The following is a 20472-nucleotide window of genomic DNA, read 5'->3' on the forward strand; positions in this document are numbered from 1 at the left end:
CGTCCCCATGTGTGTCCCCTCCAGTGTCTTCCCAGGCAGACGGGGGGGCAGAGCCCCGTCCCCACCCTGCAGGGGATTACGAGGGGCTCAGCCCAGCTCTGGCTAATCCTGGGGATTACATGGGCAGGGCTGGGCAAGGGGGGACACCCCGGGTGCCCCCCTCAAGGACACATCACGCGGCGGCTGGGGACGGCACGAGGGGGGTGTCCCCCGCATCACCCGCCAGGTTCACCATGAGCCCCAGCACATCCCATGGGGGGAGTTGGGAGCCGAGGAAGCGACCGAGCTGGCCCAAAGGCTCCGGTTTATTGGGGCGCGGCGTCAGGCGGTGCCGGTGCCCTGCTGCATGCGCCGCAGCAGCTCCTCGTCCTGCAGCGACAGCTCCGTCAGCTTCTTGCCCATCCTCTCGTGCACCTCCAGGTACTTGGCCACGCACCGGTCCAGGCACACGCTCTCCCCCTTCGACAGCTCCGCGTCCTTGTAGTGGGGGGGGACGCACTTTCGGTGGCACGCCTGTGTCATCCTGCACCGTACCGGCACCCTCAGGCCCTGCGCCCCCGCTGTCACCCAGCACCCCCATGTGCCCACCCTCAGTGCACCCCATTTCCCAGGCAGCACCTATAGAGCCCCCCATGCTCCTGACACCCCACCAGCCCCAGCACCCCACGGACCCCCAGTGCCTCTTGTATCCCCCAGGGCCCTCCCCAGCCACGGGCACCCACAGTAACCCCACAAACCCAGGCATCCCAAGTGCCCCCCCCAGCCATAAGCACCCCCTCGCCAGGAGCACCCCGCATGGTCCTCATTCCCAGGGCCCCCCCAGTGACCCCCAGCCAGCCACGGGCAGCCCCACAGAGCCCCGATGCCCAGCACACCCGGGTACACGCAGGGTCCCGCAGCCATTGGCACCCTCAGTGACCTTCCCCAGACCTGGGCATTCCAGGCGTCACGCCAGCCACGGGCAGCCCCAGGGACCCCCATCCCCTGGCACCCCCGGCCCCTCACTGCCCCCGCCCCGTGCCCCCTGTACCCCCCAGCCCCGCCGGCCCGGCAGCGCGCACCGGTTGTACATGTCTGCCATCATGTCAACCTCCAGCTCGGCTGCCAGCTGCTGCGCCCGCAGCGGGTCCATGGCGCTGCGCAACGGCCCCGCACGCTTCCGTGCCGCTCGGTTCGGTGCCGCTCGGTTCGGTGCCGCTCGGCTGTCCTCGGCCCCGCTCGGTTCTGCCCCGCTCCGTTCGGCCCCGCTCCGTTCGGCCCCGCTCGGCTGCGCTCGGCCCCGCTCGGTTCTGCCCCGCTCCGTTCGGCCCCGCTCGGCTCGGTTCGGGCCGCTCTCGGTTCGGCCCCACTCGGTTCGGTTCGTCCCGACTCGGGACCCCGCGGCAGCTCCCGGCAGGAACCACGTGGGCGCCGCACTTCCGCCCACACGCAGAACGGCCCCGCCCCAGAGCAGGTTTCAGCCAATAAGAAGCCAGGCTGGTGGAGAACAGGACCGCGTCCCCAGCGCTGATTGGGAGCCGCGGGAGGGGGCGTGGTGGCCCCAGCAGCCTCGGAGGGGAGAGGGGGCCGCGCGATTTGCCCCTCACGGGCGGGGGGAGGCACCCCCGATGAGGGGCGGGGCTTGGGGTGGGCTCCGCCCCCTGCCCGTCCCGGGGGGCTCCGTGTCCCCCCCGTGCCCCTGTCCCCCCCCTGTCCCCTCCGTGTCCCCCCGTTCCTGGTCCCCCCGTTCCTGGTCCCCCCGTGCCTCTGTCCCCCCTGTGTCCCCCCCGTGCCCCTGTCCCCCCCCGTGTCCCCCCGTTCCTGGTCCCCCCGTTCCTGGTCCCCACCGTGCCTCTGTCCCCCCTGTGTCCCCTTCGTGTCCCCCCGTTCCTGGTCCCCACCATGCCTCTGTCCCCCCCGTGTCCCCCCGTTCCTGGTCCCCCCGTGCCTCTGTCCCCCCTGTGTCCCCCCCGTGCCCCTGTCCCCCCCCGTGTCCCCCCGTTCCTGGTCCCCCCGTGCCCCTGTCCCCCCCGTGTCCCCCCGTTCCTGGTCCCCCCGTTCCTGGTCCCCACCGTGCCTCTGTCCCCCCTGTGTCCCCTTCGTGTCCCCCCGTTCCTGGTCCCCACCATGCCTCTGTTCCCCCCGTGTCCCCCCGTTCCTGGTCCCCCCGTGCCTCTGTCCCCCCCGTGTCCCCTCCCCCCGGTGCCCCCCCCCGTCTCCCGCTGTCCCGCCCCCTCTCGTGCCCCGCTCGTGTCCCCCCGCCCGGCCCCACGTCCCCCCCGCGCCCCCCCGGCCCCACGCGTGCCCCGCGGCTCGCGGTGACTGAAGGCGGCACCTGCCCCGCCGGGTAAAAATAACCCCGGGCGGGCGGGCGGGGGCAGCGGGAGCGGCCGGAGCGGGACGGGAGCGGCCGGGACGGGGAGAGCGGCACCGGGGACGCGCCGGGGGACAACCGGGAGGGACGGACAGGGGGGACACCGGGGGGGGGGGGGACGACGTGGGGGGCCGGGACACGGGGGGCGGAGGTGGGACACGGGGGGTTGGGAGGAGCTGGGGGGGGGGGGGGGGGGCGGAGGGGTCAGGGGGGGTCTGGAGTGGGAATTGCGGGGCTGGAGATGGGGAAGAGGGGCTCGGGATGGGACACGGGGGTGTGGGAGGGATGCATGGGGAAGTCGGAGGGATCGGGGGGGGGGGGGGGGAGGGCAGAAGGGTTGGGGGACGCCCCAGAGGAGAGATGGGGGTCGGGAGGGGAAATAGGGGGTCCGAGGGGTTCGGGGCAGGACACGGGGAGCTGGAGGGGGAGTATGGGGTGGGGGGTCGGGGGCACACCGGGATCGGGACGTGGGGGGGGGGCGGTACGGGGTCAAAGGGGGTCTGGAGGGAGTTTGAGGGATCGGGAGGGGGAATTTGGGTCCGGAAGGGGCCTTAGAGGGGGTAGGATGGGAAACGTGGGCTCGGGAGCAGGTATGGGGGAGAAGGAAGGGGGAATGGGGGTCGGGATGGGGAAAGGGGGAGTCGGAGTGGGACATGGGATACAGGGAGACTGAGATAGCGGGGTCCGGTATTGGGGGGGGGTCTGGGGGGGGGCGGGGGGGCAGACTGGGGTGCCGGGAAGGGGCACGGGGAGCCTGGATGGGAATGTAGGCTGGGCAGGGGCAGCAGAGCAGACTTGGGGGGAGAATAGGGTTGCCACGGGTGTGGGGGGCACGGGGCCGGGCTGGGGCAAGGGGGGGCACCCCAGTGACAGCCCTGTGCCCCCGCAGCAGTGACCACAGCGGCATGCAGTCCCTGGGAGACACCAAGACCTCCCCACCGGGCACCCCCACACCGGGAACCCCCAGCGCCACTCCAGAGCCTCCCGCGGCGCCAGCGGAGGGCAACGGGGATGGGGGAGACCCCCAAGGAGCGGGGGGGGCTGGGGGGGAAGAGCAGGGGCCAGGGGCAGCGGGGGACTCTGGGGGCGACACCAAGGGGGAGGCTCAGGATGGAGGGGGGGGCAGCGGGATGGGGGGGGATGCAGCGGGGGATGCGGGGGCAGCTCAGGATGCGGGGGGCAGTGCCCAGGGAGCGGGGGACACGGCGGGGGAGGCTGAGGACGTGGGGGGCAGTGGGGGGGACACAGGGGGTGCCGGGGGAGAAGCACCAAAGGACGCCGGGGGCGAAGCGGGGGATGCCGAGGGTGACACCGGGAATGACACCGGGGGTGATGCCGGGGGTGCTGCGGGTGACACCGGGGGTGACACCGGGGGTGACATCGGGGATGCCGGAGGTGACTCCGGGGGTGATGCCAAGGCGGTGGCAGCCGCGGGGGCTGCTTCGGGGGGGCCGCAGGATGCGTCTGGGCCAGGGCCGGCAGCAGCAGGGAGCACCCCGCGGCGGCAGGTGAGACCCGGGGGCCGGGGCCGGGGGTGGCGGTGCCAGCGCAGGGCGGCAGTGAAGGGACAGGGTGACGCTGTCCATGGTGGCGGCACCAGGGCAGGTGACGGTTCCTGTGCCGTCAATGCCACCCTGGCTGTGCCCACAGGAGCCGACCTGGATGCAGGACGAGGATGAGGAGCTGTGGCCCGAGTTCCCTGCCAGCAGCCCCACGTCCCCCCTGTCCCCCACATCCCCCACATCCCCCATGTCCCCAACATCCCCCCTGTCCCCCACATCCCCTATGTCTCCCACGTCTCCCACATCCCCCACAGGTAAGGGCTGTGCCTGGCAGAACCCTGGGGTCATGGCTACCCCACACCCCCATGGGATCCCCTACAGATTCCCCCCATCCCGTTCCCATGGGGCAGGACCTCCAGCCCTGTGCTCTGGGGGTGCCTGGGGAGGATGCAGTTGTCCCCACCCCCTGGTGCCGCCTCCCTTCACAATCCCTCCTTTATCCCCTGCAGCTGGCACCATCGAGGGCTTGGGGGGCAGTGAGAGGTGAGTGTGGGCAGGGGGGGCCCAGCCCCACTGCAGAGCACCCCATGGGCACTCATCCATGTGCCCTCAGGGGTGCTCCAACGGGGGGGCCACGGAGCAAGGTGTCCCCTGGGCCAGTGGGGCAGAGGCCAAGGCTGGAGGGGGCCGTGGGGAGGCCACGTTCGAGCACTCGGGCCCACGGGCGCAGCGCCATCCTGGAGAAGTTTGGAGGGTGAGAGGGGCCTCGCCCTATGGTGGGACAGGGGGCAAGGGCATATGGGGGGGACATGGGGCAGAGAGGGCCACAGAGGAAGGGAGGCCATGGGACAGGAGAGGTACTGGGGGACCATATGGCAATGGGGGTATGTGAGACCTGGGGGGAGGGCATGGGAGGCAAGGGGCAGTAGTGCACATGGGGAGACTTGAGGTCCCTGTGCAAATGGAGGGTGCAGGAGGGTTGAGGGGGCCATGAGACAATGTGTCAGCGGGTGTACTGGGGGAGCGATGTAGGGTGTGTGGGGTACTCCACGGTGCCTGGCATTGCCTGCAGGGCAGCCACGGGGCCAGCCCCAAACCTGAAGCGGGTGGGGGGCACGGCCACGGTGAAGGCGATGCTGCTGGAGTGGTGCCGCGCCAGGACCCGCGGGTACGAGGTGAGAACAGGGTCGATGCTGCGGGGCGGCCGTGGGGCAGCCGTGGGGCACTGTGGGGGGGGCATGGGGCTGTGTGGGGGGACCATGGGGCAGCCGTGGGGCAGTGCAGGGCAGTATGGGGGGGCCGTGGGGCAGCCTGACCCCTCCGCCCGCTGCAGTACGTGGACGTGCAGAACTTCTCGGGGAGCTGGGGCAGCGGCCTGGCCTTCTGCGCACTCCTGCACAGCTTCTTCCCTGACGCCTTCGACTACGGCAGCCTGGAGCCGGGCGCGCGGCGCCACAACTTCACCGTGGCCTTCACCACCGCCGAGTGAGTGAGAGCAGCCCCGGCCCCGGCCCCGCACGGACGGGCGGCCCCGGCTGACCCCGTGTCCCCGCAGGGAGCGGGCGGGCTGCGCCCCGCTGCTGGACGTGGAGGACATGGTGCGAATGGCGGTGCCCGACGCCAAGTGCGTCTACACGTACCTGCAGGAGCTGTACCGCTGCCTCGTGGCCAAGGGGCTGGTGAAGACCAAGAAGCGCTGAGCGGGGTCCCCGCGGTTCCCCCCGGGGACACCCCCTGCTGCGGTCCCCACTAGTAAAGGCTGTGGTGATGGATGGGCTGCGGTGGCCTCATCTCCCGTGGGCGCACAGCCCCGCTGACACCCCCCGATGCCTCCCTCCCCCTAAGTGAGACCCCGCGGGGCCAATGCAGGAGCAGGAGAACCTTTATGAACCCACGTAACGGTGAAGCCCCGGAGCGGGCTCAGGGCTCCGGCCACGGCTCCGCGTGCCGCCGCGCGTGCTCCTCCGCGCGGCGATGAAACAGCTCGGGCCGGTCCCGCAGCTCCCGGGCCAGGTCCTGCCGCAGCACCCGCTGCGGGTCCGGGCTGTCCAGCAGCAGCAGCAGGTCCTGCAGCACTACGGGCACCGGGGGGGGGGGAGCGGTCAGGACGGGCAACCCCCGGTGCCGTGCCCTCGACACCCCCGGGGCGCCCACCTTGTGTGGCGCGGGTGCTCGGCACCCAGTGCTGGGTGGAGGTGAGGGGCTGGCACACGTGGCCCTCGGCGTCCACGCCGGGGTGGTAAATGCTGGTGCAGAGCCTGGCGCGGGGCGGGGACAGCGGGTGGTGGGGCGAGAACGCCAGCTCGAACCGGAAGGCGCCGGCGTTGTACGGGGGGTTGTTCTGCCGCGGTGGTGGGGGGCACACATCAGCAACCCCCCCCCCAACAGCACCCATGGGGAGGACCCTGTCCCAGCCGTGATCTCCTGCGCTCCCCGTGGAGACCTCCCCCCGCCTGAGCCAGCAGGAGGGGAACCCCAACCCGGTGCCCCCGCCCCATGCTGCCCTCACAGGGACACCCCTGGAGACCAGAGGGGAACCCCAATCCCCCACTTCCACAGGGGCCACCCCTCACTCCGGGCCCCCCCCCCGATGCCCCCCCCGGCCCGCACCGGCAGCAGGAGCCCCCCCCATCGCAGCACGTTCCCGTCCAGCGGCCCCAGCTCCCGGGCCCCGCCCCAGCGCCGCGCCTCCTCCAGCTCCTGCGGGGGGGGGGAAGGGCGGGGTCAGACCGGACACGCCCCTCAGGGTGGGGCTTCTCCCAGAGGTGCGCTCCCATTGGCCGGACCGCTCCGCGGGACACGCCCCCATGGACGGGACCCAGCCTCAGGGGCGGAGCCGCAGCGCTTGGCCACGCCCCGTCTCCCAATGAGGGCGGGGCCCAACAAAGCCCCGCCCCGCCTCGGTTCCGCTCCTGCCAGGGAACCGAAACCGGAGCGCGGAGCTCCCCGACAGGGCTGGATTGGCTTCAACCGGCACCGGCACCGGCACCGGCACCCCTGCACCGGCACCCCTGACACCCCTGCACCGGCACCCCTGACACCCCTGCACCGGCACCCCTGACACCCCTGCACCTGCATCCCCTGTACCCCCTGCACCGGCACCCCTGACACCCCTGCACCTGCATCCCCTGTACCCCCTGCACCGGCACCCCTGACACCCCTGCACCGGCACCCCTGACACCCCTGCACCTGCATCCCCTGTACCCCCTGCACCGGCACCCCTGACACCCCTGCACCGGCATCCCCTGATATCCCTGCGACATCCCCTGACACCTCCTGCACCGGCTGCACCTGCATCCCCTGTACCCCCTGCACCGGCACCCCTGACACCCCTGCACCGGCATCCCCTGTACCCCCTGCACCGGCACCCCTGACACCTATGCACCGGCATCCCCTGTACCCCCTGCACCGGCACCCCTGACACCCCTGCACCGGCATCCCCTGTACCCCCTGCACCGGCACCCCTGACACCCCTGCACCTGCATCCCCTGTACCCCCTGCACCGGCACCCCTGACACCCCTGCACCGACATCCCCTGACACCCCTGCACCGGCATCCCCTGTACCCCCTGCACCGGCACCCCTGACACCCCTGCACCGACATCCCCTGACACCCCTGCGACATCCCCTGACACCTCCTGCACCGGCATTCCCTGTACCCCCTGCATTGACATCCCCTGACACCCCTGCACCGGCATCCCCTGTACCCCCTGCACCGGTACCCCCTGAACTGGAGACCCTTTGCCCGGTACTGCCGCCCCCCGCCTCTCTGTACCGGCACCCCGAAATCCACTGCATCCCTGCACCCCGGTACCGGAACCCCTCATCCCTCCGCCACCCCTTCCCCCGGTGCTGGCACCGCTCGGTGCTGACACCAAGACCCCCACTGCGGTCCCGCCTCCGCCCCCAGCCCCGTCCAGCCCCCGGTGACCCCGGTGTCACCCGCACCTTGGCGATCCTCGCAGCCATGGTCAGCGATGGCCAATGCCGGTGGGCGGGGCTTCACCGGGACACGCCCCGCGTCACGGAGGTTGAGGGCGGGGCCTTGGGCACCCCGGGGCAATAGAGACGGGGTGATGAGGGGCCAGACAAGCCTTGGGCAGCCGGGACCACCGGAGCCGGTAGTGAGGGGACAGACCTGCCCCACATGGCCGTGGGCATGGCCGCGCTGGCAGGGCGGCACCCAGAGGTGTCCGTGCCCCAGCGCTTGCTGGGAGGGGTGGCGAGGGCAGCCTGCCCCACAGCTGACTGCCGAGGGGCAGGAGGTTGTGTCTTCTAGTTCTGGGGTGGGAAGGCTCCTTGGGGACTGCATCCCCCCGATCATAGAGACAAGGTTGGGGAGCTTGAGCTGGAGCTTGAACGGTGAGACACCACATGAGTCATAGAGCTGGGGCAATTGGATGGCTAGACTGGCCCTTGTCACCGCAGGGATCATAGGTAGGGGACAGTTGGGTGGATACACTGCCCCTCACCACCACAGGGGTTATACAGGGGGTAGCTGGGTCTCCAGAGCACCCCACCTCCCGAAGGGAGCCTGCCCCAGGGGCTGGTCCTCCAGCACTGCAGCAGCGTGAGACTGGAAGGGGGGGGGGCCGCATCCTGCCCCGGGCGCCTGCGCCTGACACCCCCCCCCCCCCCTCCCCCCGGGCTGATTTACGGGAAGTGCCAGCAGCTCCTTAATCTTTAACCAGGCCAGGCCGGACCCGGGCACATCTCCCGGAGCCGACCGGACCCGCCGGGCCCCGACCCGCCGGCACCCAGGTGGGCCCAGGGAACTGCCCCTTCCTGTCCCCCAAACCCTGCGGCTCAGACCGGGATACCCCGGGGTGGGGTGAGGGAATGAGGGTGCAGGGAACGGGGGTGCAGGGTGCGGAGGGGTGGGAGGGTGTCGGGTGCCAGGGCTGGGCGCGGAGCTGGGGGTGCTGGGTGCCCTTGACCAGTACCTGCCCACCAGGATGCCCACCAGGATGCTCTGGCTGCCCCTCGTGTGGCTGCTGGCCACAGCCACGGCCACTGTCACGCTGGTAAGTCTGGCCTTGGGACACGAGCTCCCCTTACCTGAGCCCCCGGGTGTCCCCCTGCCCACCTCACCCAGGTCCCCGTGCACAGGTGCCCAAGCCAGAGACCTCTCCCAGCGCACCGAAGCTGCTCAGAGAGTCCCCGCTGCCACCGGTACCGCCCCGTCCTGCCCCCGCACCATGGGGGGACGCGGGGGCCCCCGTCCTGCCCCCCCGAGTGCACCCCGAGCTGCTGCCTGCCGCGGCTGCTCCCCACGAGACCACAGACCCCCCCAGCCCCGCAGCGCCCGAGGGGGCACACATGGAGCCGGGCACCACGGCCAGCGGGAGCACCTCAGCTCCAGCACCCGGCAGCACCAGCGGCAGCCCCGGCCCCAGTGCCCCCCCGTGCCCCGGGGACGAGGAGCCGGCCGAGGACTGCGGGAAGCCCACGGAGGAGCAGCGTGCGGCCGTGTCCGAGGCAGTGGCCACCTTCGCCCTCCGGTTCTACCAGCGCATGGCGGAGGCTGAGCGGCCCGAGGCTAACCTGCTCTTCTCCCCCATCACCGTGGCCATGGGGCTCTCGCACCTTCTGCTGGGTGAGGCGCCGGCACCACGGCCGTGCCAGCCCGGGTGCCCCATGGGTGCGGTGCTGAGCCTGCCCCGTGCCTGCAGGCGCCCGTGGTGAGACCCGAGAGCGCCTGGCCGCCGTTTTGGCGTACCCCCCTGGCCTGGGCTGCGTGCACAGCGCCCTGCGGCTCCTCAGCACCGCGCCCGGGCTCTTCTCTGCCACCCAGATCTTCCACCACCCAGGTGACGGGGTGCCGGGAGGTGCCGGGGGTACCGGGGGTGCGGGCTCAGGCTGACACCAGCCGTGCCGCCGGCCAGACCTGCACCTCCGGACCCGCTTCCTCAATGAGTCCTGGCGCTTCTACAACACCCGCCCGTGGGCACTGAGCGGCAACGAGAGCCTGGACCTGCAGCGCATCAACGCCTGGGTGCGCGAGGCCAGCCGGGGGCTGCTGCCGGAGCTCCTGTCCACGCTGCCTCCCGAGCCCCAGCTGGTGCTGCTCAGCGCGGTGCGCCTGCAGGGTACGGCTCCAGGATGGGATTGGCGCCGGGATCGAGCACGTCCACGTCCATCTTGTGCCGGGGCAGCGCACAAGGAGATGTGGAGCTGCTGGAGCGCGTCCAGGGGAGGGCATGGAGCTGCTGCGAGGGCTGGAGCAGCTCTGCTCTGGAGCCAGGCTGAGAGAGCTGGGCTGGGGCAGCCTGGAGAAGGCTCCTGAAGGGGAGACCTGAGAGCAGCTCCAGTGCCTAAAGGAAACCTGGAGAGGGGCTTTGGACAAGGGATGTAGGGACAGCCCAAGGGGAATGGCTTGAACCTGCCCGAGGGGAGATCTGAGATGAGCTCTTAGGCAGAAGCTCTTCCCTGTGAGGGTGCTGAGGCGCTGGCACAGGGTGCCCAGAGCAGCTGTGGCTGCCCCATCCCTGGCAGTGTTCAAGGGCAGGTTGGACACAGGGGCTTGGAGCAAGCTGCTCCAGTGGAAAGGGTCCCTGCCCATGGCAGAGGGTTGGAACTAGAGGAGCTTTAAGGTCCCTTCCAGCCCAAACCATTCTATGGCTCTGTGTCTGTGCCTGGGATCCGGTGAGGGGCTATTCCCGTGGTCACCCCTGCAACCCACTGAGCCCATTCCCGGTGCCGTGCCCCTGCAGCTGCCTGGCTCACGCCGCTGGATGTGAAGCAGACGGTGCCACTGCCCTTCCTGCGCCCCGGGCGCCCCCCGCGCCTGGTGCCCACCATGACCAGCAAGAAGTACCCGGTGGCCTCTTTCATTGACCCCCACCTGCAAGTCCAGGTACCCCCAACGGCTGGGAGAGAGCTGGGGTGCGGGCTGTGACATCGCTGCTGTGGCACTGGAGGGGTGCTGAGCTGTGATGCCACTGTGGTGTCACCAGGGGCTTTCTATGTTTCGAGGTCCCACGGGTGTCACTGGAGGTCTCCATGTTTTGGGGTGCAGGGGTCTCCCGGGGGATGTCCTGGGGTGTCACTGGGGGTATTATGGGGTGTATCACAGAGGGAGTCACTGGGGGGGGTGTCACTGGAGGGGGGTGTATCCCGGGGGGTGTGTACTCAGTGTGGGGGGTGTTACTGAGGGGTTGTCTTACTCGGGGGTGTCATTTGGGGCTGTCTCACTGGGGGCTGTCTCACTGCAGGGATGTCACTGGGGGCTGTCTCACTGGGGGATGTCACTCGGGGTCTCACACGGGGGTTACTGGGGGGGTGTCACTGTGGGAGTATTACGGGGGGCTGTCTCACTGGGGGGTGTTAATGTGGGGATGTCACTGGGGGCTGTCTCACAAGGGGCTGTCTCACACTGGGGTGTCTCAATGTGGGGATGTCACTGGGGGCTGTCTCACAAGGGGCTGTCTCACACTGGGGTGTCTCACTGTGGGGGTGTCACTGGGTGCTGTCTCACTGTGGGGGTGTCACTGGGGGCTGTGTCACGGGGCTGTCTCACTCGGGGCTGTGTCACTGTGGGGGTGTCACTGTGGGGCTGTCTCACACGGTGTCTCTGTCTCACATGGTTTCTGTCTCACTTGGTGTCTGTCTCTCACTGTGGTGCTGTCTCACTCGGTGTCTGTCACTCGGTGTCTGTCTGTCTCTCACGGTGTCTGTCTCACTTGGTGTCTATCTCACTCTGTCTCTGTCTGTCTCACCGGTCCTGTCTCACCGGTGCTGGCTGTCTCGGTGCTGTCTCTCACTGTGGTGCTGTCTCACTCTGTCTCTCTGTCTCACCGGTGCTGTCTCACTCGGTGTCTGTCTCTCTGTCTCTCTCGGTGCTGTCCCTCTTGCTGTCTCTCTGTCACTCTGTCTCTGTCTCACCGGTGCTGTCTCACTCTGTCTCTGTCTCACCGGTGCTGTCTCACTCTGTCTCACCGGTACTGTCTCACTCTGTCTCTGTCTCACCGGTGCTGTCTCACTCTGTCTCTGTCTCACCGGTGCTGTCTCACTCTGTCTCTGTCTCACCGGTGCTGTCTCACTCTGTCTCACCGGTGCTGTCTCTGTCTCACCGGTGCTGTCTCACTCTGTCTCACCGGTACTGTCTCACTCTGTCTCTGTCTCACCGGTGCTGTCTCACTCTGTCTCTGTCTCACCGGTGCTGTCTCACTCTGTCTCTGTCTCACCGGTGCTGTCTCACTCTGTCTCACCGGTGCTGTCTCTGTCTCACCGGTACTGTCTCACTCTGTCTCTGTCTCACCGGTGCTGTCTCACTCTGTCTCTGTCTCACCGGTGCTGTCTCACTCTGTCTCACCGGTGCTGTCTCTGTCTCACCGGTACTGTCTCACTCTGTCTCTGTCTCACCGGTGCTGTCTCACTCTGTCTCTGTCTCACCGGTGCTGTCTCTGTCTCACCGGTGCTGTCTCTGTCTCACCGGTGCTGTCTCTGTCTCACCGGTGCTGTCTCTGTCTCACCGGTGCTGTCTCACTCTGTCTCACCGGTGCTGTCTCTGTCTCACCGGTGCTGTCTCACTCTGTCTCTGTCTCACTCTGTCTCTGTCTCACCGGTGCTGTCTCACTCTGTCTCTGTCTCACCGGTGCTGTCTCTGTCTCACCGGTACTGTCTCACTCTGTCTCTGTCTCACCGGTGCTGTCTCACTCTGTCTCTGTCTCACCGGTGCTGTCTCTGTCTCACCGGTGCTGTCTCACTCTGTCTCTGTCTCACCGGTGCTGTCTCACTCTGTCTCTGTCTCACCGGTGCTGTCTCTGTCTCACCGGTGCTGTCTCACTCTGTCTCTGTCTCACCGGTGCTGTCTCACTCTGTCTCTGTCTCACCGGTACTGTCTCACTCTGTCTCTGTCTCACCGGTGCTGTCTCACTCTGTCTCACCGGTACTGTCTCACTCTGTCTCTGTCTCACCGGTGCTGTCTCACTCTGTCTCTGTCTCACCGGTGCTGTCTCACTCTGTCTCTGTCTCACCGGTACTGTCTCACTCTGTCTCTGTCTCACCGGTGCTGTCTCACTCTGTCTCACCGGTGCTGTCTCACTCTGTCTCACCGGTGCTGTCTCACTCTGTCTCACCGGTGCTGTCTCACTCTGTCTCTGTCTCACCGGTGCTGTCTCTGTCTCACCGGTGCTGTCTCACTCTGTCTCTGTCTCACTCTGTCTCTGTCTCACCGGTGCTGTCTCACTCTGTCTCTGTCTCACCGGTGCTGTCTCACTCTGTCTCACCGGTACTGTCTCACTCTGTCTCTGTCTCACCGGTACTGTCTCACTCTGTCTCTGTCTCACCGGTGCTGTCTCACTCTGTCTCTGTCTCACCGGTGCTGTCTCACTCTGTCTCTGTCTCACCGGTGCTGTCTCACTCTGTCTCACCGGTGCTGTCTCTGTCTCACCGGTGCTGTCTCTGTCTCACCGGTGCTGTCTCTGTCTCACCGGTGCTGTCTCACTCTGTCTCTGTCTCACCGGTGCTGTCTCTGTCTCACCGGTGCTGTCTCACTCTGTCTCTGTCTCACTCTGTCTCTGTCTCACCGGTGCTGTCCGTCTCGGTGCCGGTGTCACCGGTGCTGCCCTCAGGTTGGGCGCTTGGCGCTGCGGGGGGATCTGAGCCTGGTTCTGCTGCTGCCGCTGGGGCCGCCGGGGGCGCTGGGGGCGCTGGAGCGCGCGCTGGACCCCCCCGCGCTGCTGCGCCTGCTCCGGCGCGCGGCCCGCGCCCCACCCCGCGCCACCGCCCTCGCGCTGCCGCGCGTGCGCCTCGACGTGCCCCTGGACGTGGTGCCGCTGGTGCACGACATGGGTGAGCGCGCTGACGTCGTCCGGTGACGTCACCAGCCCCGGGTCCCCTCCCCGGCGCCCCCAGTGCTTCCCGTGTCCCCGGTGGTCTTCAGTGTCCTCCGTGTTGCCCAACATCCCCAGGGACCCCAGCATCCCCAGTGCTCCCCAGCATCCCAGAGACCCCAACATCCCCAGTGCTCCTCAACATCCCCAGTGCTCCTCAACATCCCCAGTGCTCCCCAGCATCCCAGGGACCCCAACATCCCCAGTGCTCCTCAACATCCCCAGTGCTCCCCAGCATCCCAGGGACCCCAACATCCCCAGTGCTCCCCAGCATCCCCAGTGCTCCCCAGCATCCCAGGGACCCCAGCATCCTCAGTGCTCCCCAACATCCCAGGGACCCCAGCATTCTCAGTGCTCCCCAACATCCCAGGGACCCCAGCATCCCCAGTGCTACCCAGCAACCCAGGGACCCCGTACCTTTGGTGTCCCCCACTATCCCTGCTCTCCCTCATGTCCCCACCACCCCTAATGCGCCCCATGGCTCCCAGTGCCCTTCATGTCCCCCTCGTCCCCACATCGCCTCGCTGTCTCTGGTGTCCCCCACGTCCCCTTGGGCCTCCTCATCCCTGACGCCCCCGGCTCCCCCCGTGGTGCCTCCACGCCGCCCTTCCCCGCAGACTTCGGGCTGTTCCTGGACGCGGAGCTGTGCGGACTGGCGCGGGGCGCAGCGGTGGCCGTGGACGCTGCGCGGCACCGCGCGGTGCTGGCGCTGGACGAGGCGGGCGTGGAGGCGGCGGGGGCCATGGCCGTGTCGGTGGCGCGCTCGGCTCCGCTGCTGGAGGCGCTGCGCCCCTTCCTCTTCGTCCTGTGGCACGACAGCGGCGACGTCCCCGTCTTCATGGGCCGCCTCAGCGATCCCCCGCCTTGACTCCCTCCCTCCATCCATCCCTCCCTGCTTCCTCCTCTCTTCCATCCTTCCCTCGGTCCCTCTCTGCCTCCTTCCCTCCAGCCCCTCTTCCATCTCCCCATTGTCCCTGTTTTCCTTCCTCCCATGCCTCCGTCTCTCCCTTCCTCTTTGTTTCTTTTCCCTCCCTCCATTCCCAGTCCCTCCATCTCTCCTCTCTTTCTTTTCCCCGTCCCTCTTTCCTTCCAAGCACTCTCCATCCCCATCCTTCCCTCTTTTCCCTCGCTACCTCCTTCCCTCCATCCATCCTTCTCCCCGGTTCCTTTTCTCCCTCTATTCCTCTTTACCCCCATCCTCCCTTCTCTCCCTCCCCATCTCCCCACTCTTGACTCCCAGCCCGACAGAGCACTGTGGGCTGTGTGTGTCCCCGTGCCTCTGTTTCCCCACCAGCTCTGGCCCCCAATAAACGCCCTGAGCTCTGCACGGTGCCTGCATGGGGAGGGGATAGGGGCAGCCCGGGGCGGCGGGGCACTTTGGGGGCTATGGGGTTCCCCCCCCCCAGGCAGAGCGGGGGGTGCTGACACCTCCCACCCTCCTACAAAAAAAGCTTTTATTGCCCTAGAAAAGCCCCGAGGCAGCGGCTGCACCGGGTGGGTGGGTGGGGGCGATGGGCACCTGCTGCCAGCACCCACCATGGGTGGTGCTGGGGGTGCTCCCCCCCGCACTCAGTCCCAGCCGTTCTCCTTCACCATGTGGGACATCTCGATGATGAACTTCCCCTCCTTGTACTTCTGGCTGCTCTCGAAGGCCTGTTCCTGGGGGGGGGGGGGGGGGGGGGGGCGGTGCATGAGACCCCCGTGCCTGAGGGGGACCCTAGGCCACGGTGGGGGGTGCCCAGGGGCTGCCCTCACCTTGGCTGCAGGATGCCCAGGGGGAGCCACAGCCGGGGGTTGGGATGCAGAGAAGGGGTTGGGGTACCCGGGTGGGGCTGAGGCATGGGGCAGGGGTTGGGGTTCAGGGGCAGGGTTGGGGTGCAGGGGCAGAGCTGGGGTTCAGGGGCAGGGTTGGGGTGCAGGGGCAGGGTTGGGCTGCAGGGCCAGGGTTGGGGCTGCAGAGCAGAGCTGGGGTTCAGGGGCAGGGTTGGGGTGCAGGGCCAGGGTTGGGGTGCAGGGGCAGAGCTGGGGTTCAGGGGCAGGGTTGGGGTGCAGGGCCAGGGTTGGGGTGCAGGGGCAGGGTTGGGGTGCAGGGGCAGAGCTGGGGTTCAGGGGCAGGGTTGGGTTGCAGGGCCAGGGTTGGGGTGCAGGGCCAGGGTTGGGGTGCAGGGGCAGAGCTGGGGTTCAGGGGCAGTGTTGGGGTGCAGGGCCAGGGTTGGGGTGCAGGGGCAGAGATGGGGTGCAGGGCCAGGGTTGGGGTGCAGGGGCAGGGTTGGGGTGCAGGGGCCAGGGTTGGGGTGCAGGGGCAGAGCTGGGGTTCAGGGGCAGGGTTGGGGTGCATGGCCAGGGTTGGGGTGCAGGGGCAGAGCTGGGGTTCAGGGGCAGGTTTGGGGTGCTCTGGATACCCATTCACGGGTCACTCACGTATTTCCAGCCCAGGGTGGTTTTGCAGCTCTGGCAGAAGATATCCGCCACCGAGTGCAGCCACGTCAGCAGCAGCCGCTGCTCCGCAGGGCCACAGCCCACGTTCACCCTGCACCGAGAGAGCCGTGTGCCACCGGCACAGCCCGGCACAGCACAGCCTGGCACCGCCAGCACCGCATCCGGGTCATTGCCTGGTGCCACTTCCCCCCCCCACCCCAGCCGCCGTCCCGGTGCGCGGTACTCACACCGAGTTGAACAGGTAGGCACGGCCGTGGCTGCCCTGGAACGACTGTGGGGACACGGCGGGAGTCACTGGCTGTGCCCCGCAGACCCCGACACCCCGTGTCCCCCCCGCTGCATCACCGTACGAGACAGCACAGGGGACACCTCGATGTGAGCACCACGGGGGCACCCTGCAGCCGGGGGGGACACCGACTGCCCTGGGGACACTGGGGCAACGCTCAGAACCCTGCGGACCCCGCGGGGGACGTGTGCTATAGAGCGGTCCCGGGGGGGGACCCCGACTGCAGCGGGGACACCACGGGTTGAAGCTCAGAGCCCCTGGACCACCCCGGGGGGATGCTCAGAGCCCCAGCAGCACCTTGGAGATGAGCTCCTCGTGGCGGGCGAGGTGAGCGCGGCAGTGCACGCAGCTGTAGGTGCGGTGCGAGCGGGGCAGGTAGCTGCGGAACGTGCGGGGGGGCCGACGGCGGCGGGGGGGGGGGGGGCCCGTGGCGGGCGGCAGCGCCCCGGGGGGCACCGCGGCTCCCCCGCAGAGCCGCTCGCAGGGGAAGCAGCGCAGCAGAGCGCCCAGGGCCGTCCTTCCGCGGAGCACGAGGGCGGAGAGGGGGCGGCGGCCTGCGAGAAGATAACGGCGGGCGGTGAGGGGGGCCCCCCCCCCATAGCCCCGCCGGCAGCTGAGACCCGGCAGATCCTCACAGCACTGGGGAGTGTCACAGAAACGGGGAGTGAGGGGCAGGTGAGAGGATCGGGGGCTCCTCCTGAGAGGGTCTGGAGAGCCGGGGGGTGTCCCAGGGGGACAGTGGGTGTCCGGAGAGAGGACACTGGGGGTCCTGAGAGGGGTGTGGTGGGGGTCCCGGGGAAGGGACAGCGTGCCGAGAGGGGACACTGGGCACCCCAAGGGGGGGTAATGGGGGTCCCAGGGGGGACAACTGGGGTACGGGGGGTGCCTGTGGGGGGATGATGGGGTGGGGGCTCGAGGGGGGTGTGGGGGGGCGGGAGCCGCTCACCGCTGTCCCCGCTGCCGCCGTTGCCGCTGTCCCCGGGCCGGGCACCGGGCGGGGGGGGGGGTGCTGCGTGCCCGGGAACCGCATCACGGCAACGTGACTCATCCCGCGCCGTGACGTCACCGCCCGCACCTGCGACGTCAGCGCCGCCGCCGGTGCCCAGGGCCCCTCGGACCCCCCCCCCCCTCAGCGGGGTCACAGCAGTCAGGCGGAGGGGGGCGCTGTGAGCCAATGACATGCAGATGAGATGCAAATGAGTCGGGCCCGCGCCAACAAATGGAAACCCAGCCTAACGACACGTAACGGAGGCAGAGGGGGGTGCTCGAGGCCCGTATGCAAATGAGATGCAAAAGACGTGCGTTACACATCACCCCGCGCCGCTGCCATGGCAACCTGCGCCGCTGCTGACCCCGCCCCCCCCGGGCGCGCAGTTCTGACATCACTTCCGGCGCAGCTTTCTGCCCCGGAAGCGCGGCGGCTCCGGTAAGAGGGCTCGGGGGCGGGCGGGGGCAGCGGCGGTGCCATGGCAACGGGGTGAGCCCGGGGGAGGCCCGCAAGGGGCGGGAGGGGCTCGGGGCAGGCCCGGCCCGGCCCCGCTCACCCCGAGCCGGCGCCCTCCCGCAGCGCTGAGGGTCGCGCCATGGCGGACGACGGCGGCGAGGAGAAGAAGCAAGTGGCCAAGTTCGAGCTGGAGCGGGAGACGGAGCTGCGGTTCGAGGTGGAGGCGTCGCAGACGGTGCAGATGGAGCTGCTCAGCGGCATGGCTGAGGTGTTCGGCACCGAGCTCACCCGCAACAAGAAGTTCACGTTCGACGCCGGCGCCAAGGTGGCCGTGTTCACGTGGCACGGCTGCACCGTGCAGCTCAGCGGCCGCACCGAGGTGGCCTACGTGTCCAAGGACACGCCGATGCTGCTGTACCTCAACACGCACACAGCGCTGGAGCAGATGCGGCGCCAGGCAGAGCGCGAGGATGAGCGTGGGCCCCGCGTCATGGTGGTGGGACCCACCGACGTGGGCAAGTCCACCGTGTGCCGCCTGCTGCTCAACTATGCCGTGCGCCTGGGCCGCCGGCCCACCTTTGTGGAGCTGGACGTGGGGCAGGGCTCTGTCTCCATCCCTGGCACCATGGGCGCGCTGTACATCGAGCGGCCGGCCGACGTGGAGGAGGGCTTCTCCCTCCAGGCCCCGCTCGTGTACCACTTCGGCTCCACCACGCCTGGCACCAACATCAAGCTGTACAACAAGGTGAGAGCAGGAGCGCCCATGGGGGTTTGAGCCTGGGAACTGGCGCAGTTCAGAGCACGTCTGTCCCATTGCTTTTGACTCCGCACAGGATAGCGGCATGTCCCTGCCTGAGCACTGCGCCCACTTGTGTGCGCCACAGCTCCACAGAGGTGTAGGGGATGCCAAGGTGGAGAGCAGAGGTGTGTAACAGCAATGATGGAGGGTCTGGAGAAGCCCCTTGAGGAGCCTGGAGCGGGAGGGCTGAGGGCCTATGACTGAGCTTCTTGCCCCCGGCCAGGCCCCTCACAGGCTACTGTGGAGAGTGAAGCCAAAGCTGTAGGTTGCATTGAGCGAGCTTGGCCCATGGGATTGTTGAGTGAGAGGGCACCAAGTGTGGGTGCGGCCATGGTCTGATTGCTCTGGTGTGGAGCTGGAGTGAGCCTGAGCGTGGTGGCTGTCACCATGCAGCATCCTACCCCGTAGGGTCCCCCCTGGATCTTCCTGCTGCTGCTGTTTGGTGAGAGAGGCCTTGCTTGGCTGAAGGCCACCATAGCCATGTGCTGCCCTTGTCCTTGGAACAGAAAAGCAGCTCTCTGTCCTTTAAGTGCTTGTAGAACAATTTAGGAATGGTTTCTGCTGCCCTCAAGGGAAACTGGCCCTTGGGCTGTCAGCTGAGTGGGGAGTGAAGGATTTTATTCCAGGGGCCTGCTCAGGAGCTCGACATGGCTCTGGTGGCCCAGCAGCACATGACCAAGGGTCCTGGGGAAAGTGGAGTGTCACAGTGTCCCTGAGCAGTGGGACAGGCCCAGCCTCTGGCCTCCTGCCATCCCTGCAGGACTGCTCCATGGAGTTCTCGCTGTGTGGTGCTGCTGCAGGGATTGAGATTTTGGGGTGTTGAAGGTGGTGGGGGTGGTGATGAAGTGACCCAGGACATGGGTGCCCCCAGTGGGTGCCTGTGTCCTGACCCCTCCGCCCGTGTCCCCCTGCAGATCACGTCCCGCCTGGCCGACGTGTTCAACCAGCGCTGTGAGGTGAACCGCCGCGCCTCGGTCAGTGGCTGCGTCATCAACACCTGCGGCTGGGTGAAGGGCTCTGGTTACCAGGCGCTGGTGCACGCCGCCTCCGCCTTCGAGGTGGATGTGGTGGTGGTGCTGGACCAGGAGCGGCTCTACAACGAGCTCAAGAGGGACCTGCCCCACTTCGTGCGCACGGTGCTGCTGCCCAAGTCTGGTGGCGTGGTGGAGCGCTCCAAGGACTTCCGCCGGGAGTGCCGGGATGAGCGCATCCGTGAGTACTTCTATGGCTTCCGTGGCTGCTTCTACCCCCACGCCTTTGATGTCAAGTTCTCCGACGTGAAGATCTACAAGGTGGGGGCTCCCACCATCCCGGACTCCTGCCTGCCGCTGGGCATGTCACAGGAGGACAACCAGCTGAAGCTGGTGCCGGTGACGCCGGGGCGGGACATGGTGCATCACCTGCTGAGCGTCAGCACTGCCGACAGCCCTGACGACAGCATCTCGAGCACGAGCGTGGCAGGGTTCATCGTGGTGACAGGCGTGGACCCCGAGCGCCAGGTGTTCACCGTGCTCTCGCCCGCGCCGCGCCCGCTGCCCAAGAACTTCCTGCTCATCATGGACATCCGCTTCATGGACCTCAAGTAGGGCCGAGCCGGAGCGGCCCCGGCGCCCCCCCCCGGGTTTATTTTACACTTTTGTACCGGTTCTTATTAAACCTCGAGGCCTCTCGCTCCCGGGTCGCTGTCGGGGCTATCCGGGGCTGGTATCGGACTGGCCGAGGCGGCGGCAGCGCGGGGCCGGACCCGGTCACGGTCTCTCCACATGGCCCGGCCCCGCCATCCCCTCCCCGCGCTGCGCGTCCGCCGGTCCAGG

The 20472-nt window shown here is 68.5% G+C and overlaps 6 protein-coding genes across 6 annotated transcripts; 3 read left to right on the forward strand and 3 right to left on the reverse strand.

Annotated features, from left to right (window-relative positions):
- Nucleotides 1–287: 287 nt before the first annotated feature.
- TIMM10 (translocase of inner mitochondrial membrane 10) lies at nucleotides 288–1220 on the reverse strand. The gene is made up of 2 exons (XM_061451024.1): nucleotides 1062–1220; nucleotides 288–523 (listed from the first exon to the last, which is right to left on the reverse strand). The coding sequence occupies exons 1-2, from the start codon at nucleotides 1130–1132 to the stop codon at nucleotides 322–324; spliced, it is 273 nt and encodes a 90-aa protein (XP_061307008.1). The 5' UTR covers nucleotides 1133–1220; the 3' UTR covers nucleotides 288–321.
- Nucleotides 1221–3921: 2701 nt separating this feature from the next.
- On the forward strand, nucleotides 3922–5627 carry SMTNL1 (smoothelin like 1). Its single transcript, XM_061451022.1, has 6 exons — nucleotides 3922–4169; nucleotides 4365–4398; nucleotides 4469–4609; nucleotides 4928–5030; nucleotides 5189–5340; nucleotides 5411–5627. The coding sequence occupies exons 1-6, from the start codon at nucleotides 3938–3940 to the stop codon at nucleotides 5553–5555; spliced, it is 807 nt and encodes a 268-aa protein (XP_061307006.1). The 5' UTR covers nucleotides 3922–3937; the 3' UTR covers nucleotides 5556–5627.
- Nucleotides 5628–5719: 92 nt separating this feature from the next.
- Nucleotides 5720–7917, reverse strand: UBE2L6 (ubiquitin conjugating enzyme E2 L6). The gene is made up of 4 exons (XM_061451023.1): nucleotides 7803–7917; nucleotides 6466–6555; nucleotides 6010–6196; nucleotides 5720–5930 (listed from the first exon to the last, which is right to left on the reverse strand). Exons 1-4 carry the CDS (start codon nucleotides 7821–7823, stop codon nucleotides 5776–5778), a joined length of 453 nt encoding a protein of 150 aa, XP_061307007.1. The 5' UTR covers nucleotides 7824–7917; the 3' UTR covers nucleotides 5720–5775.
- Nucleotides 7918–8485: 568 nt separating this feature from the next.
- On the forward strand, nucleotides 8486–14841 carry SERPING1 (serpin family G member 1). The gene is made up of 8 exons (XM_061451017.1): nucleotides 8486–8615; nucleotides 8809–8878; nucleotides 8964–9450; nucleotides 9527–9664; nucleotides 9740–9943; nucleotides 10568–10710; nucleotides 13430–13649; nucleotides 14308–14841. The coding sequence occupies exons 2-8, from the start codon at nucleotides 8810–8812 to the stop codon at nucleotides 14556–14558; spliced, it is 1512 nt and encodes a 503-aa protein (XP_061307001.1). The 5' UTR covers nucleotides 8486–8615; nucleotide 8809; the 3' UTR covers nucleotides 14559–14841.
- A 347-nt stretch (nucleotides 14842–15188) lies between these two features.
- YPEL4 (yippee like 4) lies at nucleotides 15189–17463 on the reverse strand. Its single transcript, XM_061451026.1, is given in 6 exon segments — nucleotides 15189–15349; nucleotides 16112–16220; nucleotides 16357–16400; nucleotides 16713–16969; nucleotides 17362–17419; nucleotides 17422–17463. Coding segments are annotated over 6 exon segments (600 nt in total). The 3' UTR covers nucleotides 15189–15259.
- Nucleotides 17464–17772: 309 nt separating this feature from the next.
- CLP1 (cleavage factor polyribonucleotide kinase subunit 1) lies at nucleotides 17773–20329 on the forward strand. Its single transcript, XM_061451028.1, has 3 exons — nucleotides 17773–17841; nucleotides 17983–18604; nucleotides 19573–20329. The coding sequence occupies exons 2-3, from the start codon at nucleotides 17999–18001 to the stop codon at nucleotides 20242–20244; spliced, it is 1278 nt and encodes a 425-aa protein (XP_061307012.1). The 5' UTR covers nucleotides 17773–17841; nucleotides 17983–17998; the 3' UTR covers nucleotides 20245–20329.
- Nucleotides 20330–20472: the final 143 nt, after the last annotated feature.

The sequence above is a fragment of the Pezoporus flaviventris genome, unplaced genomic scaffold, assembly GCF_033815535.1.
Source record: "Pezoporus flaviventris isolate CSIRO_AGI_PZ_B2104156 unplaced genomic scaffold, CSIRO_AGI_Pfla_v1 ptg000012l, whole genome shotgun sequence".
Lineage (NCBI taxonomy): Eukaryota > Metazoa > Chordata > Aves > Psittaciformes > Psittacidae > Pezoporus > Pezoporus flaviventris.

Excerpts from the sequence above, each read along its gene's own strand:
- TIMM10 (XM_061451024.1), bottom strand. The coding sequence starts at position 1,132 with ATGGACCCGCTGCGGGCGCAGCAGCTGGCAGCCGAGCTGGAGGTTGAC. Across the intron at positions 524-1,061 it reads ATGGCAGACATGTACAACCG|GATGACACAGGCGTGCCACC; the intron begins GTGCGCGCTGCC and ends GGTACGGTGCAG.
- SMTNL1 (XM_061451022.1), top strand. The coding sequence starts at position 3,938 with ATGGTGGCGGCACCAGGGCAGGTGACGGTTCCTGTGCCGTCAATGCCA. Across the intron at positions 5,031-5,188 it reads CCAGGACCCGCGGGTACGAG|TACGTGGACGTGCAGAACTT; the intron begins GTGAGAACAGGG and ends CGCCCGCTGCAG. Across the intron at positions 5,341-5,410 it reads GTGGCCTTCACCACCGCCGA|GGAGCGGGCGGGCTGCGCCC; the intron begins GTGAGTGAGAGC and ends GTGTCCCCGCAG.
- UBE2L6 (XM_061451023.1), bottom strand. The coding sequence starts at position 7,823 with ATGGCTGCGAGGATCGCCAAG. Across the intron at positions 6,556-7,802 it reads TGGCTGCGAGGATCGCCAAG|GAGCTGGAGGAGGCGCGGCG; the intron begins GTGCGGGTGACA and ends CCCCCCCCGCAG. Across the intron at positions 5,931-6,009 it reads GAGCACCCGCGCCACACAAG|TGCTGCAGGACCTGCTGCTG; the intron begins GTGGGCGCCCCG and ends CGGTGCCCGTAG.
- SERPING1 (XM_061451017.1), top strand. The coding sequence starts at position 8,810 with ATGCCCACCAGGATGCTCTGGCTGCCCCTCGTGTGGCTGCTGGCCACA. Across the intron at positions 9,451-9,526 it reads GCTCTCGCACCTTCTGCTGG|GCGCCCGTGGTGAGACCCGA; the intron begins GTGAGGCGCCGG and ends CCGTGCCTGCAG. Across the intron at positions 10,711-13,429 it reads ACCCCCACCTGCAAGTCCAG|GTTGGGCGCTTGGCGCTGCG; the intron begins GTACCCCCAACG and ends TGCTGCCCTCAG.
- CLP1 (XM_061451028.1), top strand. The coding sequence starts at position 17,999 with ATGGCGGACGACGGCGGCGAGGAGAAGAAGCAAGTGGCCAAGTTCGAG. Across the intron at positions 18,605-19,572 it reads ACATCAAGCTGTACAACAAG|ATCACGTCCCGCCTGGCCGA; the intron begins GTGAGAGCAGGA and ends GTCCCCCTGCAG.